This window comes from Haemorhous mexicanus, chromosome 4 (assembly GCF_027477595.1).
Source record: "Haemorhous mexicanus isolate bHaeMex1 chromosome 4, bHaeMex1.pri, whole genome shotgun sequence".
In the NCBI taxonomy this organism is placed as follows: Eukaryota; Metazoa; Chordata; class Aves; order Passeriformes; family Fringillidae; genus Haemorhous; species Haemorhous mexicanus.
Window position 1 is genome coordinate 3813357 of NC_082344.1, and position 13050 is coordinate 3826406.

General features: G+C 41.6%; 1 protein-coding gene and 1 non-coding gene across 2 annotated transcripts in view; one reads left to right on the top strand and one right to left on the bottom strand.

The window, feature by feature from the left end:
- The first annotated feature begins 584 nt into the window (after positions 1-584).
- Positions 585-715, top strand: LOC132327018 (small nucleolar RNA SNORA24). Its single transcript, XR_009486417.1, has one exon. It is a non-coding gene; the product is annotated as a small nucleolar RNA SNORA24 (small nucleolar RNA).
- Positions 716-3482: 2767 nt separating this feature from the next.
- Positions 3483-13050, bottom strand: part of PRSS12 (serine protease 12) — a 33110-nt gene continuing 23542 nt past the window's right edge. The window contains exons 10-13 of the mRNA XM_059843678.1: positions 12842-12920; positions 10788-10910; positions 7664-7944; positions 3483-6050 (exon numbers count right to left, since the gene is read on the bottom strand). Of these exons, the coding sequence (XP_059699661.1) occupies positions 5743-6050; positions 7664-7944; positions 10788-10910; positions 12842-12920 (791 nt within the window). The 3' untranslated portion in view covers positions 3483-5742. The remainder of the gene's footprint in view (positions 6051-7663; positions 7945-10787; positions 10911-12841; positions 12921-13050) is intronic.

Here is a 13050-nt window from a genome sequence, read left to right on the forward strand (position 1 = left end):
ACGCTGAGGGGGGCGCGCGGCTGGGCCGTTGACGCTGAGGGGGGCGCGCGGCTGGGCCGTTGACGCTGAGGGGGGCGCGCGGCTGGGCCGTTGCCGCTCAGGGGGGCGCGCGGCTGGGCCGTTGCCGCTCAGGGGGGCGCGCGGCTGGGCCGTTGCCGCTCAGGGGGGCGCGCGGCTGGGCCGTTGCCGCTCAAGGGGCGCGCGGCTGGGCCGTTGCCGCTGAGGGGGCGCGCGGCTGGGCCGTTGCCGCTGAGGGGGCGCGCGGCTCGGCCGTTGACGCTGAGGGGCGCGCGGTTCGGCTGTTGCTGCTGAGGGGGGTGGCCGCGGGAAGCGTAGGGGAAGGGTGAGAGTGAAGGTGCAGTGGCAGTGACAGCGGCGGTGCTCGCGGATCGGGCGCCTTCTCCACGGCGGCAGAGGAGCGGAGCGGAACAGACAGAAGGTAGGCTCCATGAAGGAGTGGGCTGCGTAACAGGGAGAGAGTCGGCCGCGCGGGGCCGGGGCCTGGGCCCGCATGAGGGAGGGAGAGAGGAAGGGAAAATGGCGGCCGCCACGTGGCGACGAGAGGGGTGGTGGGGAAAGCAGAGATCCATGACTCCATGGGAGCTGCCGCCTGTGGCTCACTCCCTTCCTAGACATGGAAGAGCAGGGCCTTGCTAATTGGCATAACTTTTACCCTCTTGTGGGTATGAGTCGTTGACTGTGGCAAGTAACAAATCGATTCTGCCATGGGGTTAGCCGTCTTCCCCTTTTTTGGGTGTTTTTTTGCTGATTGTTTTTTCTGGTTTCTCCCCTTTTTTTCCCCTCCAGTGAGCTATTACAGCCCAGTTTTTAAACTTTTTTATTATTTTTTAATTCCGCAGGAGCACAGAAGCTGAAAGCATGGAGATGTAGTTGTTAAAGATCCTCTTCCCAAAAAGTCTGTGTCTGGCTCTGCCTAATATGCTCTTCAGAGGTGAGATTTGGGGCAGGAATAATACCGATTTGATATTTATGTTGATTACTGTGACTTGTCCTTTGAAATCAAGGTATCATGGTGTTATGTTTTAATGCATGCTTCATTTTTATGTGTTTTCGGGACAGAAAAGTGTTATCGAGTGTATTAATGTGGCCAGAAGGAATTGGGTTTGGATATAGAGACGTTAGAAAACGTAATTTGTTATTTCTCGCGTAAAAAACACACTGCCGGTACTTAGCCTGCCAAACTAGAAGCACCCAAATGCACAGATTTCTCAGGGATGTCCTGGGCAAGAAGAGTGTCTTTTTTTATAAGCGTGTGAGTACTAAGAGTAATCTGCAGCTGTAGGAACAAGGGAGATTAAAAGTTAATACCAACAGCTTTGTTTCAGAGCAGCTTTACAACTTCTCAGAGAGCATCCTATTGTTTGGTGATGATTGCTGTTTGTTTGTGTTTCCAATTGCAATATTAAACTGCCTCAAACTTGTTTTTACAGGGGAAAAACCCTTTTGAAAGAAGATGGGGCTAAATTCCACATATGAATTCTAGGAGTAGCTGTGTCTAAACCTGTTCGTTTTCGGTTAGGGTAGGGTAGCTGTGTTTATTCATCTGGAATTGATGCCTTTTTAGAGGAGTAATATTTCTGGTTATCAAGCAGAGCTAGTAAAAGCTAATTTTAGGGTAGGTCTTGACCTCGATTTTTAAACAAAGTTAAAATTTGTAGCTTTAATGAGTGCTTCTGCAGTCCATCTGATCTTGATGAAGAGGGGCTGGAACCCAGCTTACTGTGCCTAAAATTAGCTTTGGCTGCTTCTATAGAGAGAGATGTAGTTAGGATGTCATTGTGTGCTGCTCCTCTCTTTGGGGCTGTCACTGAGCCTTAAGCTATTACAGTACTGGCTTTGGTAGTTGAGTGGCTGTACTGCACCTTCAGGGATGGTTCCTCTGCTCTCACTGTGCCAGAAAGGTTGTTGCAACCAGTGTACCTGTGCTGCAGAAGCTGCAGGTAAGTTTTTGAAGTCTGGAAAATGGAAGTGGAAAGCCCTGCTGTAATTTTGGTGTCTGTGTGAATGTAAAGCCTTTGAATGTATTAAAAAGTCAATAAAGAGACATGACTGGCTGCAAGTGTGGTTCCTTTCCTAAAAACTGCTGGTAACTAAAACTTGACCTACACATGTTGGTCAGGATGCCAAATACACACGCCAGATTTGCTGGTTCTGGGGATACACCTGTTGGGCAGAATCTGTGGTTTCAGGTGGCTGATGCATTGTCTGGGAATTGCTCCAGAAGTGGTATGGCTTGAATCAGGTAAGTGCTGTAGGGAAGAACCAACAACTTTAGAGTTGATTTTTGCAGTTGCTGAGGGATCCATACGTAAGAAAATTAAGAGATCCAGTAGACAGATCATTGCATACTCAGACAAGATACTTTAATGTACTGTCTTAGTGAATACCAGCTGTGCTGGCACAATCTCTTAGGGAATATCTTTCAAATAATGTATTTTTTGCAAGTAGTTGAAAACTGAAAAGTTGGAGGGAAAAGGAGGGTTTGAAAGGACTGGGAAACAATCTGTGAAGCCATAGCTGAGGCCATAATCAGCATGCAGTGTAATTGCTGCTGAGTGTTTGGCAGCTGAGGTCAGGATTCCTGCTTAAAGGGAGCAGAACTGTGGGCTCTAATTACAGTGTGGGGTAGATCTGAGGACATTATTTCCGGTGGTTGTGTTTGGTGGTCAGATAAGGGAGCTGTCATAGGAAACTCCGGGTTTTTTTTTTTTTTTTTTTAAAGTGTATACTTCTGCCCAAGTGGAAGTATGGTTGAATATGTTTTCTTGTGTGGCGCTGTAACAAGTGATAGCACACCTGTTTAGCTGGTGGTGCATGATTACTCTGTTCTTTTAACAGCCCTATCACATGGCTTACTGCTCTGCATTCCAAGGTGGTGGCTGCCAAGCCTGGTGGCCAGCAATCAGGAGTGTGTACTCGGAATTCCCTTTTCTCCAAAACCACTGGACTTCTGTAGTAACCTCAGCACTTGTAGAAATTACATCTGCTCTGCAAGGGCAGTTACTTGCTTATCTTAAATAGAGGCAAATGCCAGGCAGACTGGCCCTTTTATTTTGGAAAGTTGCTTAGGGTTGAGATAAGATGCACATTAAGGAGGTTTTGTGTGTCAGTTGCAGTAATGTGTATCTAGCTATAAGTCTTTATGGTGCTGGAGAGATTATATTTCTTGAGGGTTGTCATCTGGTAACCTGGGCCAAGTGTTTTCATGGTGTGTGCCACCATTAACAGTTACTGAACAGCTTTAAAAGTGTAGGATGAACTTTGGACAACGTAACTAGCCTGAGTTAAAGCAAGCACTGGGAATGAGACAAACTCCTTTTGAAGAAAATAGACCTAAGTTTATTTGCTATGAGGAAGATTTCAAGAGTCCCCTTAATCAGGTGCAGCCCATGTGAGGTTTACCCAGCTGATGTTGTGCAGCAGCTGCCTGTACATCTGTGGTATTAATTAATGCACAGAAATTATAGTCAGTGTGGCAGTTTTTATTGTATACATGTACACCATCAGGCTCACTGAACAAAAATGAGAATGGCGTGAGATGGAGGCAATTTCATTTTATGTTAAAAACTGAGAATGCATGCTCAGCATGGAAACAATAGTGCAACATTTTAAAATCTAACAAAGCATTCTATTAAAAGAGCAAAAATAACAAAGTACTGTACTAAATCTAAATGTTTACTACACTTAGTATGCAGGCGTAGTTCCCCCTCCCCCTCAAAGTATCCTGTTCCTGTGGTGCAGCTATTAAAGGATGATTATTTCCCCTGTATATAACGCATATATTACACTATGTAGCCTACTTCACCACAAGTCTCTATGGGTCTTGTACAGCAAAACTCGGATGTTACATGCAGATACTTTTGACAGACTGACTTCCCTTGTAATTAAAGGCTATATAGAAGTAAAAATGTAATGGTTTTGAAGTTGACTAGCACAGTGTTTTGCATTGGTCTAACAGTAGGTGGTCACAGTACAGTGATTTACAATGTTTTAAAATATTTTACACTATTTCAAATAGTGTGGAATTACGGAGAACTAAAACGATTTAAAGCACCTCATGTACTAGTTTAGCACCAGTTACAATAGTCCTGACCCTTGAAAACTTAAATTTGAGGTTGCAGATATTAAGGGCTAAATGTTCAATCGTATGGGCTTCGGCAATGTCATTGCCACTTGATATGCAAGCGAGTCTTGGATATTTGTTATAACACCAGAGAGACACAACAATACACAAATGAAGAATTGCCCACTTACAGTACGAATGCAAGCACCCCACTTTTTCACAAAACACCACACAACACAGTCATAGCCAGTTTGGGAAATAGGAAAATATGAAACAGTCAGTGGTTGTTGCAGTTTACACAGTCACTGCGTGGTGACACTCATCTGCCACACTTGTCAGGCTGGAGTGTTTCATGGCCCACAGCTTTCAGTCGTGTTTTTATGAGCATGGTTGTTACTGTGATGCATAGAGCACACCTGGACTCAGCCCGGTCTTTGACCATGCAGATTGTAGTGCTGAGCTCTAGTGGCTCCCTCCCCCGTGAGTCAATTCACAGGCGATTTCCAGACTGATGTCTTTCAGTGTTAGAATAAGGTGGTGATTGCCTGCTATGTTCTAGGTAAGTCGTGGTGGCCCTTTCTCAATGGACAGTAAGTTGGTTATCAGTGCATTTTTTTAATAAGTTGTTAGGGATTTTATAGCATGGGAAACAGTATTTGGAAACATAATTAAATGACATCAAGATGTGTCAGTGCTTTAGAATTAATCACTGAAAACTAAGATTTCCTGTGAGAACGTGAGAACAGTCTGAACCAGTGTTGCAACTAAGCAGGAGAGAGTTGTCTAAATATTACTTTATAGAAAACATAGTTTAAGACTTTATAGACCTTTTCAGACAAGTTTTGGCTCAACGACTCCATTGTATGTATAACTGTCTGCTTGAGCAAAGCCCAGCAGCGAAAGGATAGGGATGTTTGTTACTCTGACACTGTACTGACAGCTAGTGGTAAATAGAACAAAATGCTGTATATACTCAAAATTGTGAATTTCAGAAATAGGGCAGATGCTACTTGAGTGAAGTAAATAAGTTGTTGCTCTTGCAGCTGTGCAGGATGTTTGTGGGGAAACTGTCACTGTACTGCCTGTTTTACTTGGGAATGTACTTTAGGCACACTAACCTGTGAAGACGTTTAGCTAATTAGTTGGGAATGTGATTATTGACCATTATTTTCCTTTCTGCTTTTAATACATACTCAGAATTACTTACCAAGAATCAGGCTACGAACGGTCTCAGAAGCTACTGAAACATAAGTCAGATTTAGGGGACTGAGTGTAAAATCATGGGAATAATAGACTAAATAAACTAGATTCAAGATTGAGATCTGTAATTAATTGTAGAGAAGCTTAGAGCATAAATAGCTTGGAGCAACAGTCTAGTGGGCAAAGTCTCCAGCTGTCCTGCTCCAGTATTACTCTAGCTGGGTATCACTTTTCCCCTTAGATACATGGTAGCTTGTTCATGCAATATTTAAACTTCTGGAACAGGAAGGACAGTAATCCCTAACTGGAAGGCTTGAGTGTATACAGCTTGGATTTAATGAAAACAAAAACACACGAATCAGGAAAATGTCTGTTTCCACCCACTGTGGGCCCCAGCTGTGCACTGCATGTGCTGTTCAAGTTGTCCTGCCTCAAAGTTTAGTTTTCATTATGGGCATTCATAGTTTGGTCACACTTTTAATCCAGGGTACGAAAGATGAAACTTTTGTGTAGACACCTGGGGAATCTTTGACCCCACAGCCATAGCCCCAGGAGGTCACACCGTACACAACCCAGCTTTCCCCTGGGCGTTCACACATCAGTGGTCCACCGCTGTCTCCTTGACAGCTGTCAACTTGTTTCTGTTCCTGCACGTTTCCAGCACAAAGCATTCTTCCTGTGAATCTCCTTTTGTAGCGCTCTTCACACACCCTCTTGGGAAGTAAGGGGATGGCAGCCTGTTGCAGTGTTCTTGAATAAGCCCGTCCTAAAAAGGAGATCCAAATTACTGTCTCATTACAATGGTCAGTCTTGGAAACCAATGTGATTTAATCCAATTTTTGCTCTAAGGTCTTCATACTGCTTTGTCATTACATAAAATTTCTGGAAGCAAGACTACTAAAAAAAAATCTGCATTAAATACTAAAATACGGTAGACATTGTAAATGTAAAATGTAGATGCCTTTTAAAAAAAGTAGCTTTTCTGCATGTGTTCTCTGGATCTTTCAAAGGCTGGGGTTTGGTTTATTCTGAGCACTTTGTGTCTTCTACAGAAGAGCATAGGCTTTAATACCTCTATGTGGAAGCAGTTTTGGGGAGTCTTGAGCAGCTGAGAGTAAAGCAGTAGAAATCCTTTGTTTCTGTGTCACCAGTTCAAATCTAGTGTAGCTCAGCCTGAACAGGTGCTGCATCTCTGGTGGCTTCCAAGTAGATCTTTCCACTTTTTTTCCATAGCTTGCACCTCCTTCGGTTGAAAGCACGGGAAATGAAAGCCACTGTTGGCTTTACCTTTTTTTAAGTAAAATCCTATAACTTGTGAAGCAATTATGATTCATATAGTAAGTGTGAAATGTCAGCTGAGGTACTGCAATGATGTAAATTCTTACCATAAATTGAAGCCATTTACTGCAGTGGTTAATGTTTCCTGAAATAGATGTCCTAAGTTAACAGTACTGCAGGACTTTCAGTGAATTATGTAAAAAGGCTAGACAGGGCTAGGCAATGAATCAACAATTCCTTGCAAAAAACCCACCCTACACGTCTCTCTCATTTATTGTAGTACAGTGACCCTGACATCTGTGCACACAGATTAGTGCATGTAAAGAGGAGGGGCAGATAGCTGGCCTTGCCTTGTCTCCTTGGCAGTTCAAGTGAGTCACTGGAACAAAGGCTCAAGTGTGGTTGCTGTCTTGCACTGTATTCAGCACCACAAAAACATAAAAGTAAAACATGGTTATTAATTTGTGAAACATTTAAAGGACAAAGGCCTTTGAAGAGGAAGAATCTTGTACTGACCGAAAAAAGCAAGTAGAAGCCTGGAGTGCAGATTGCGTTGAGGCTCTTGTAAATTTTGGCAAGATGTTCTGTTATTTAAATCAAAGCTGGTTGAAAATGTCAGTGGTAACAAGGAACACTAAAATGTTTTTTGAAATTCTATCGTGCATATTTTCCATCCATTTTTCTATTAAAGTATTGTAATTTCAATAACCTTTTTTAAATTGAAATATTCTTTGAAACCTTAAATGTGTTAGAGCTGTTAGTTATGTACTGAGGAGGGGGCGGGTGATAAGCTGCTGTGAAGGGTGTGCCTGCCAACAAATAAGGTTTTTATTCCTGCTTGTCATTTTTAATGAGGCTACATTACTGACAGGGTCTGTGATTTAGAGTGGCATGGTTAATCACTGCTTGGCTACAAATACAAACTATAATCAGTAAACAAAATACTGTCATTCCTGGTTAAGGATCAAGAGAGAAAATATTTGCCTGTGTTAAAAAAGAGTAAAATACTTTCATTTTGAGCATTTTGTTCTTTTAATTATTTGAAGGGGTTTTTTTAAAACAGCCTCAGATAACCAGATTGGTGCATGGAAATGATTTTACCTGTGTCACCCCATCCAGTGATGAAACAGTTGGGAGCAGTTTTCTGTGGTCGCTCCCTCCTCAGTGGCAAGCAGGCAGGTAGAACGTGGGTGCTGAACCTTGCACACTGTTCCTCGGGCCCCTGCAGCCTCAGCAAGGCAATGTCGTAGTCGCTGCTGTCAGGCCTGTAGTCCTTGTGCACCACAATCTCCTGGACTCCGATTTCCTCCTCGTACTCCTCCAGCACCAGCGTGTGATAGTCTCCAACCCGCACGACGTAGTTGCGAGTGTTGTTGCCATACCTGAGATGGAGGTGATATCCAACAGGGCTGGCTCAGGCAAAGTCACATCCTGAGCATCACTTTCTTTACTGTTCACATAACTAATGTGAGCAAAAGATTTTTTAAAGAGCAAAAATGCTTTCTCAAATGTTTACACTGACATTTCAGTGTGTCCTAAAGAATATGAAAACCTTCTTCTGAGGTTTTAGGTTGTGCCAATGTTCTTTTTGAATATTTTCACAGGCAATTTTCTTATGGCCATTTGCCATGACTGGCACTTCAAATGTACAAGGTGTGCATTTTAAATTTATTTAGGAAGGGTAACACAAACTGCTAGTATTTGCAATGACAGCCTGAGTATTGACATCATTGGGCTGTTCCAAATAATTACTGGAATGACAGCAGTGTTCAGGCCTGCTCCTTAGGTTGGTTGAGGAACTTGAGAGGCTTAGGTAACTTAATAAAAACCTCTTAGATCAACTGAGGTTATAGTAAGGATGACAAAGCATTTGTGCATCACAAGCACAAACTATTGTCAAACTGACAGGAGGCCTGTAAATTTTAGGCTTGTTTTCCATCTGATATAATCCCAGTTTCTTTCACATTGTGGACTAAATGCTAAATACTAGAGATTACTGCTGTGGCTGAAATAGCAATTTTCTGTGCATGCCTTTGAAGATTTTGTATTACGCACAGATCTTCCCAGGCAAAATGCAAACAAGGGAGTAGTGTTGGGTACATGAATTTATTTTAAAACATGGCTAAGCTAACAAATATTTTTCCTTTTATTTCTCCCTTTCCTTAATTTTCAACAGGAAATTTCTAATATGCTTGGAGAAAATAGTACCCACAGTGGCCCATCACCTTTCAACCTATGCCTATTCTTTTTATACCATCCAGCAATGTTCTGGTCTCCATAGCTTGTTAAAGCCTGCTTGAGGAGCAGCAGACAAAGCAGAAAATTACAGTTTTCTGCACAATACATACCTGTACCACTCAATATTTCTTCTAGTCGTGGGTTGCATTCCTGGTTACCTGTAAAGCTTTCTTGGTCTAATCCTTCAGGTCTTATATGAGCAAAATTTCAGTTCTAGGCTTTATGGAGAGAGAACTGCAGGCTGTGAGCAAACATTCCTTCATCCAAAGATGAACTTCTATATAGGATACATTAAGGGGTTTTTCCTATGTTTCCTCATGTTTCTAATTATCCAGTTATTTTTTCTAAATGTACAGACCTTCCAATTTCCCTATAGCTGTCAGAATAACTCAAGACAAGGATGGGTTATAAAACAAAAATAGCTTCAAACATTTTATCTTAAATAATGTATCTGCCAAAGTATAGAAACCAACAATTCCACTGTAGTGCTGGTGAACAATTCTAATAATCATGCATGAAATTATGCTTATTTTTTATTCCTAGTATAGATGAGGCCACATTGGTTACTTAAGCAGTGTTCCAATTTCCAGGATATGAGAAATGGTATACTGGCCTTTCTCTTGTCCATCTGCGGAAAATATGTGAAGAAGGCGCTTGATCTATAGATAGCTCTTGGAAACCTATCCCTGAGCTCATTTGGAAGTTCAGCCCACTCTGTCCAAAGCCAGCTTAGAGCTAAAGGCTTCCCTCATTTACAGTAAACAGTAGTGCATCCACAGGATGTTGGAGCTGCATGCTTAGGTCTAATTGCAGTTTAGATGTAACTTCTGGGACAAAACAATACTTTGGTCCCTGAGACCACAGGTGACAGTTTCAGGGTAGCCTGGGACAGCCCCTCGAGTGGCTGCACCAATCTGGAAGTACCACTGTGTACTTTGCTCCAGCCATGCTTCTGCCCCATGCTGTGGGTGCTCAGCAGAGTATCCAACATTGGCACTCCTTGGCGCCACATTCAGTTTTCAAGCCTGTAATCAAAGGATCTCTCAAGACCCTCAGGCAGCATCCTTGGCAATCACTACAGAGAAAATGAACAGGGAAATAGGAAGCCATTGTCTATGAATTTTGATGAAAGCAACTAAAGAGCTTCCATAGTTTTGCAGAATCACCTAGGACATCAGTTGAAATCGCAGGGAATTTCACTAACTTTGACTATTTCAGCTTGAAATATTACCAAGGAAAGTCCTCCGTGATTTCAGGACACCAGAAAAGATGTGCATCTGGTGCACAGCAAAGATAGTACACACTGTATTTGAGTAAAAGTGTATCTGACTTCATTTTAGTTACTTGTGTGCAAAATTAAAGGCTCAAAATCAAAATTTGAAACATTTGCAGCTCACTTGAGCAAACTCTAGGAAATTCCCTCAAAATTGTAGTACTCCTCTATGTTTTTTCCCAACCTATTCCAATGAAATAGTCACTGATCACAAGATTGGCTTTCTTATTGTGCAAATTGATGCTTTTATACTTCAGTAACTTCATCAGTAGTGAAGTCCTGCATTTAGTTACTGCTGTGATACAGTAAAAATGTCTATCACTGTCAAGATCTGTTGTCACCAAATTTAATGTAAAATATTCCAGACCCTATGTTTGGTGTCTGCTCAGTTGTCTTCACTATAATATAAAAGCCATAAGCTGAATTTTTTTTGGAACAGAAAGTTTTGGAACAGTCCGAAGTGTTGTCTCTTTTTTCATTAAAATGCTGAAGTGGTGAATATAAATCACATGAATGATAACACCCAAATAATTTTAATGCATTAGGGTGTTTTTTTTTGTTTGAGGGAAAGGAGGTTGAGTGGTCATGTGTTTTAAAATCAAAGGCCAGCTCTTGGAACAGTTTTCCATGGGCTTGAACTGTAATGGTTTTGCATTACATGCCCAGAACAACACAACAGTTTAAAACACGGTGCACTGTTGGAGAGAGACTCACCTTTTAAAGCAGTGTGCAGCAGTGAGCACCCAGCAGCTGCTGATGAGAGTAGCACCACACAGGAGTCTCCCGTCACCATGAGAGGATTTCAGCCGCAGTGCCACCTGCCACGGCCAGCCGCCCCTGCAGGAGTGACACACGGTGTTCAGAGTACAGCAGTGGGGAACTCAGGTTACCTGCAATGTGCATCCTGCTGCCTTTCTTTGACTGACACAGCTAACTTACAAAATGTGCTGTTTATTAAGGGGGGGGGGGAATATTTTATATCCTGGCAACATTCAGAATTCCTTTTAACAATGGTCCACATTACTTTACAGAGAATTTGGGCATCCAGCACTCTTAAGTGCTTCCTTCCACAGTCAGCTATTTGAATTTTCTCTTCTCAGATTGCATTCATTGAGCCAAAAATACATTCTGTGGGTTGCTTGCCAAATACCGTCCAAGTCAACAAACCAGAAATTTCCTGTCAACTGGAGAGGGGAAAGGGGAATTTCTTGAAAAGCTGAACCCAGCATCCATCCCTGTCTTCATGAGAAAGGAAGGTGGCAAAACAAGAGGTATAAAACAACTGTAGAAGTCTCAAGTATAGAGGAGCACCTTTTTTCAGCCTGTGATTATCTGTTTCTTATAGTAGATCTGGCCATTTGCATACCTATGAACACAGGATGGATTTTTTTGCTGGTTTAATACATTAGGAGTCAGAGAAGGGAAAGGGAGAGAGATGCACCTGTAAGCAATGGCAGCATCTAAGAGTAAGCAACAGGTAGTCTGAGTGTTTTCTGAGTGTTGTCAACTTGAATGGATGTACTGAAAAACAAGGGCTGCCAGGGGCCATCTAGCCCAGCATCTCAGAGTTACCCGTGCCAAATGTTTTAAAGTAAGGTGAAGGAGTTTACTTCCCATAAAGATAAAACAATTTAGACACTTCTCCATTTTAAAAGATAGGATTTAATATGTTTTTCTAAAATGAGGTGATTCAGACAGCTTTGTACGTATGGTACATATGTAAATATCCAGTTCTTTTCAAACTTCCTCAAGTTCCTCGTCTCAATGACTTCTTGTGACATTGAGTCCTTTTCTGATACATACATATGCTCCCTTTCTTGAATTTGAAGCATTTCTGTATTCACTCTTGGATTTTTATCACCTTTTTGCTTCACCTAACATTTCTGTACTGATTTATGATGAGACCAGCTTCTTTGCTCTGACTGAATTGTGCAGTACATTTATTTGTCACTGTTGCATTTCAGCAAGTGTCCTTAGAACTCATATTCTGAGGCAAGAATTCTCAGTCTCTTCCTGTGTTATGCATTATCTGTTATCTCATTTGTCTCTTTACTAAGGTAAGTCATCCTACTTTACTTTATTTGGCTGTGTTAAAATACTTTTCTGGGCTCCCTCTTGTTACTTTCTTTGAAGCTCTCCCACTTGGGCAGTGTCTTCTTAGAAATTGATTGATCAGTGCTGTGTATGTACTTTGAAACAGGTTGCACAGTGCTTGTAATGATGCTGTTATTGTATTTTTTAAAATGCCATTTGTAAGATTGTGTAAATATATTTTTTTTGTGTGTAGTCACAACTGTTAAAAAGGAGAGTCAGTGCCTCCCAGATTTTTAGTTGTGTCATCATCAAGGCTTATTTTATGAAAGAAAATAAGGTCTTAGTCGGTGAATCATACTCAGGCCTCATTTTTTGGTGTAGGTGGCATTTAAAACCTTGTATACATTCATAGCTCTGTTTTTATAGCTCAGGTCCTGATATGAAGATATCCTATGGTAAAAGTAAAACAGCTATTTTGTAAGTTTAACACATTCGAGGACTTTACCCACAATCATCTAGAGATCTTCAACTAATGCTGCAAGTACTTCTCAATTAATACTTTTTAATTTCTTGCCAAATTTGCTTTGGTTATATTTCTACTCCTACATCATGACAAGTCAAAAGAAAAACAAACAACAAGCCTACAATAAAACTGTAAATTTGGCAAACCACTTGTGGCAAATACATCTTAGAAGCTTTATATTCAAAATTATTTGTCTTTACCAATTATTTACCGTAAAGAATTTTTCCCACCAATTATTCGCTTTTGTCGACGATGGAGTAACCTCAGCCCGCAAACAGAAGCAAGAGAATCTAAACCAGAAAGGGAGATGTAGAGAGCATTAAACTCAACATGAAAAGTGGCCAATATTCAATGAGAGGTAACTTTGAAAAAAATCTAAAGGTTGAAGTTATTCTGTGTTTCATTGTGGTTTTTAACAGG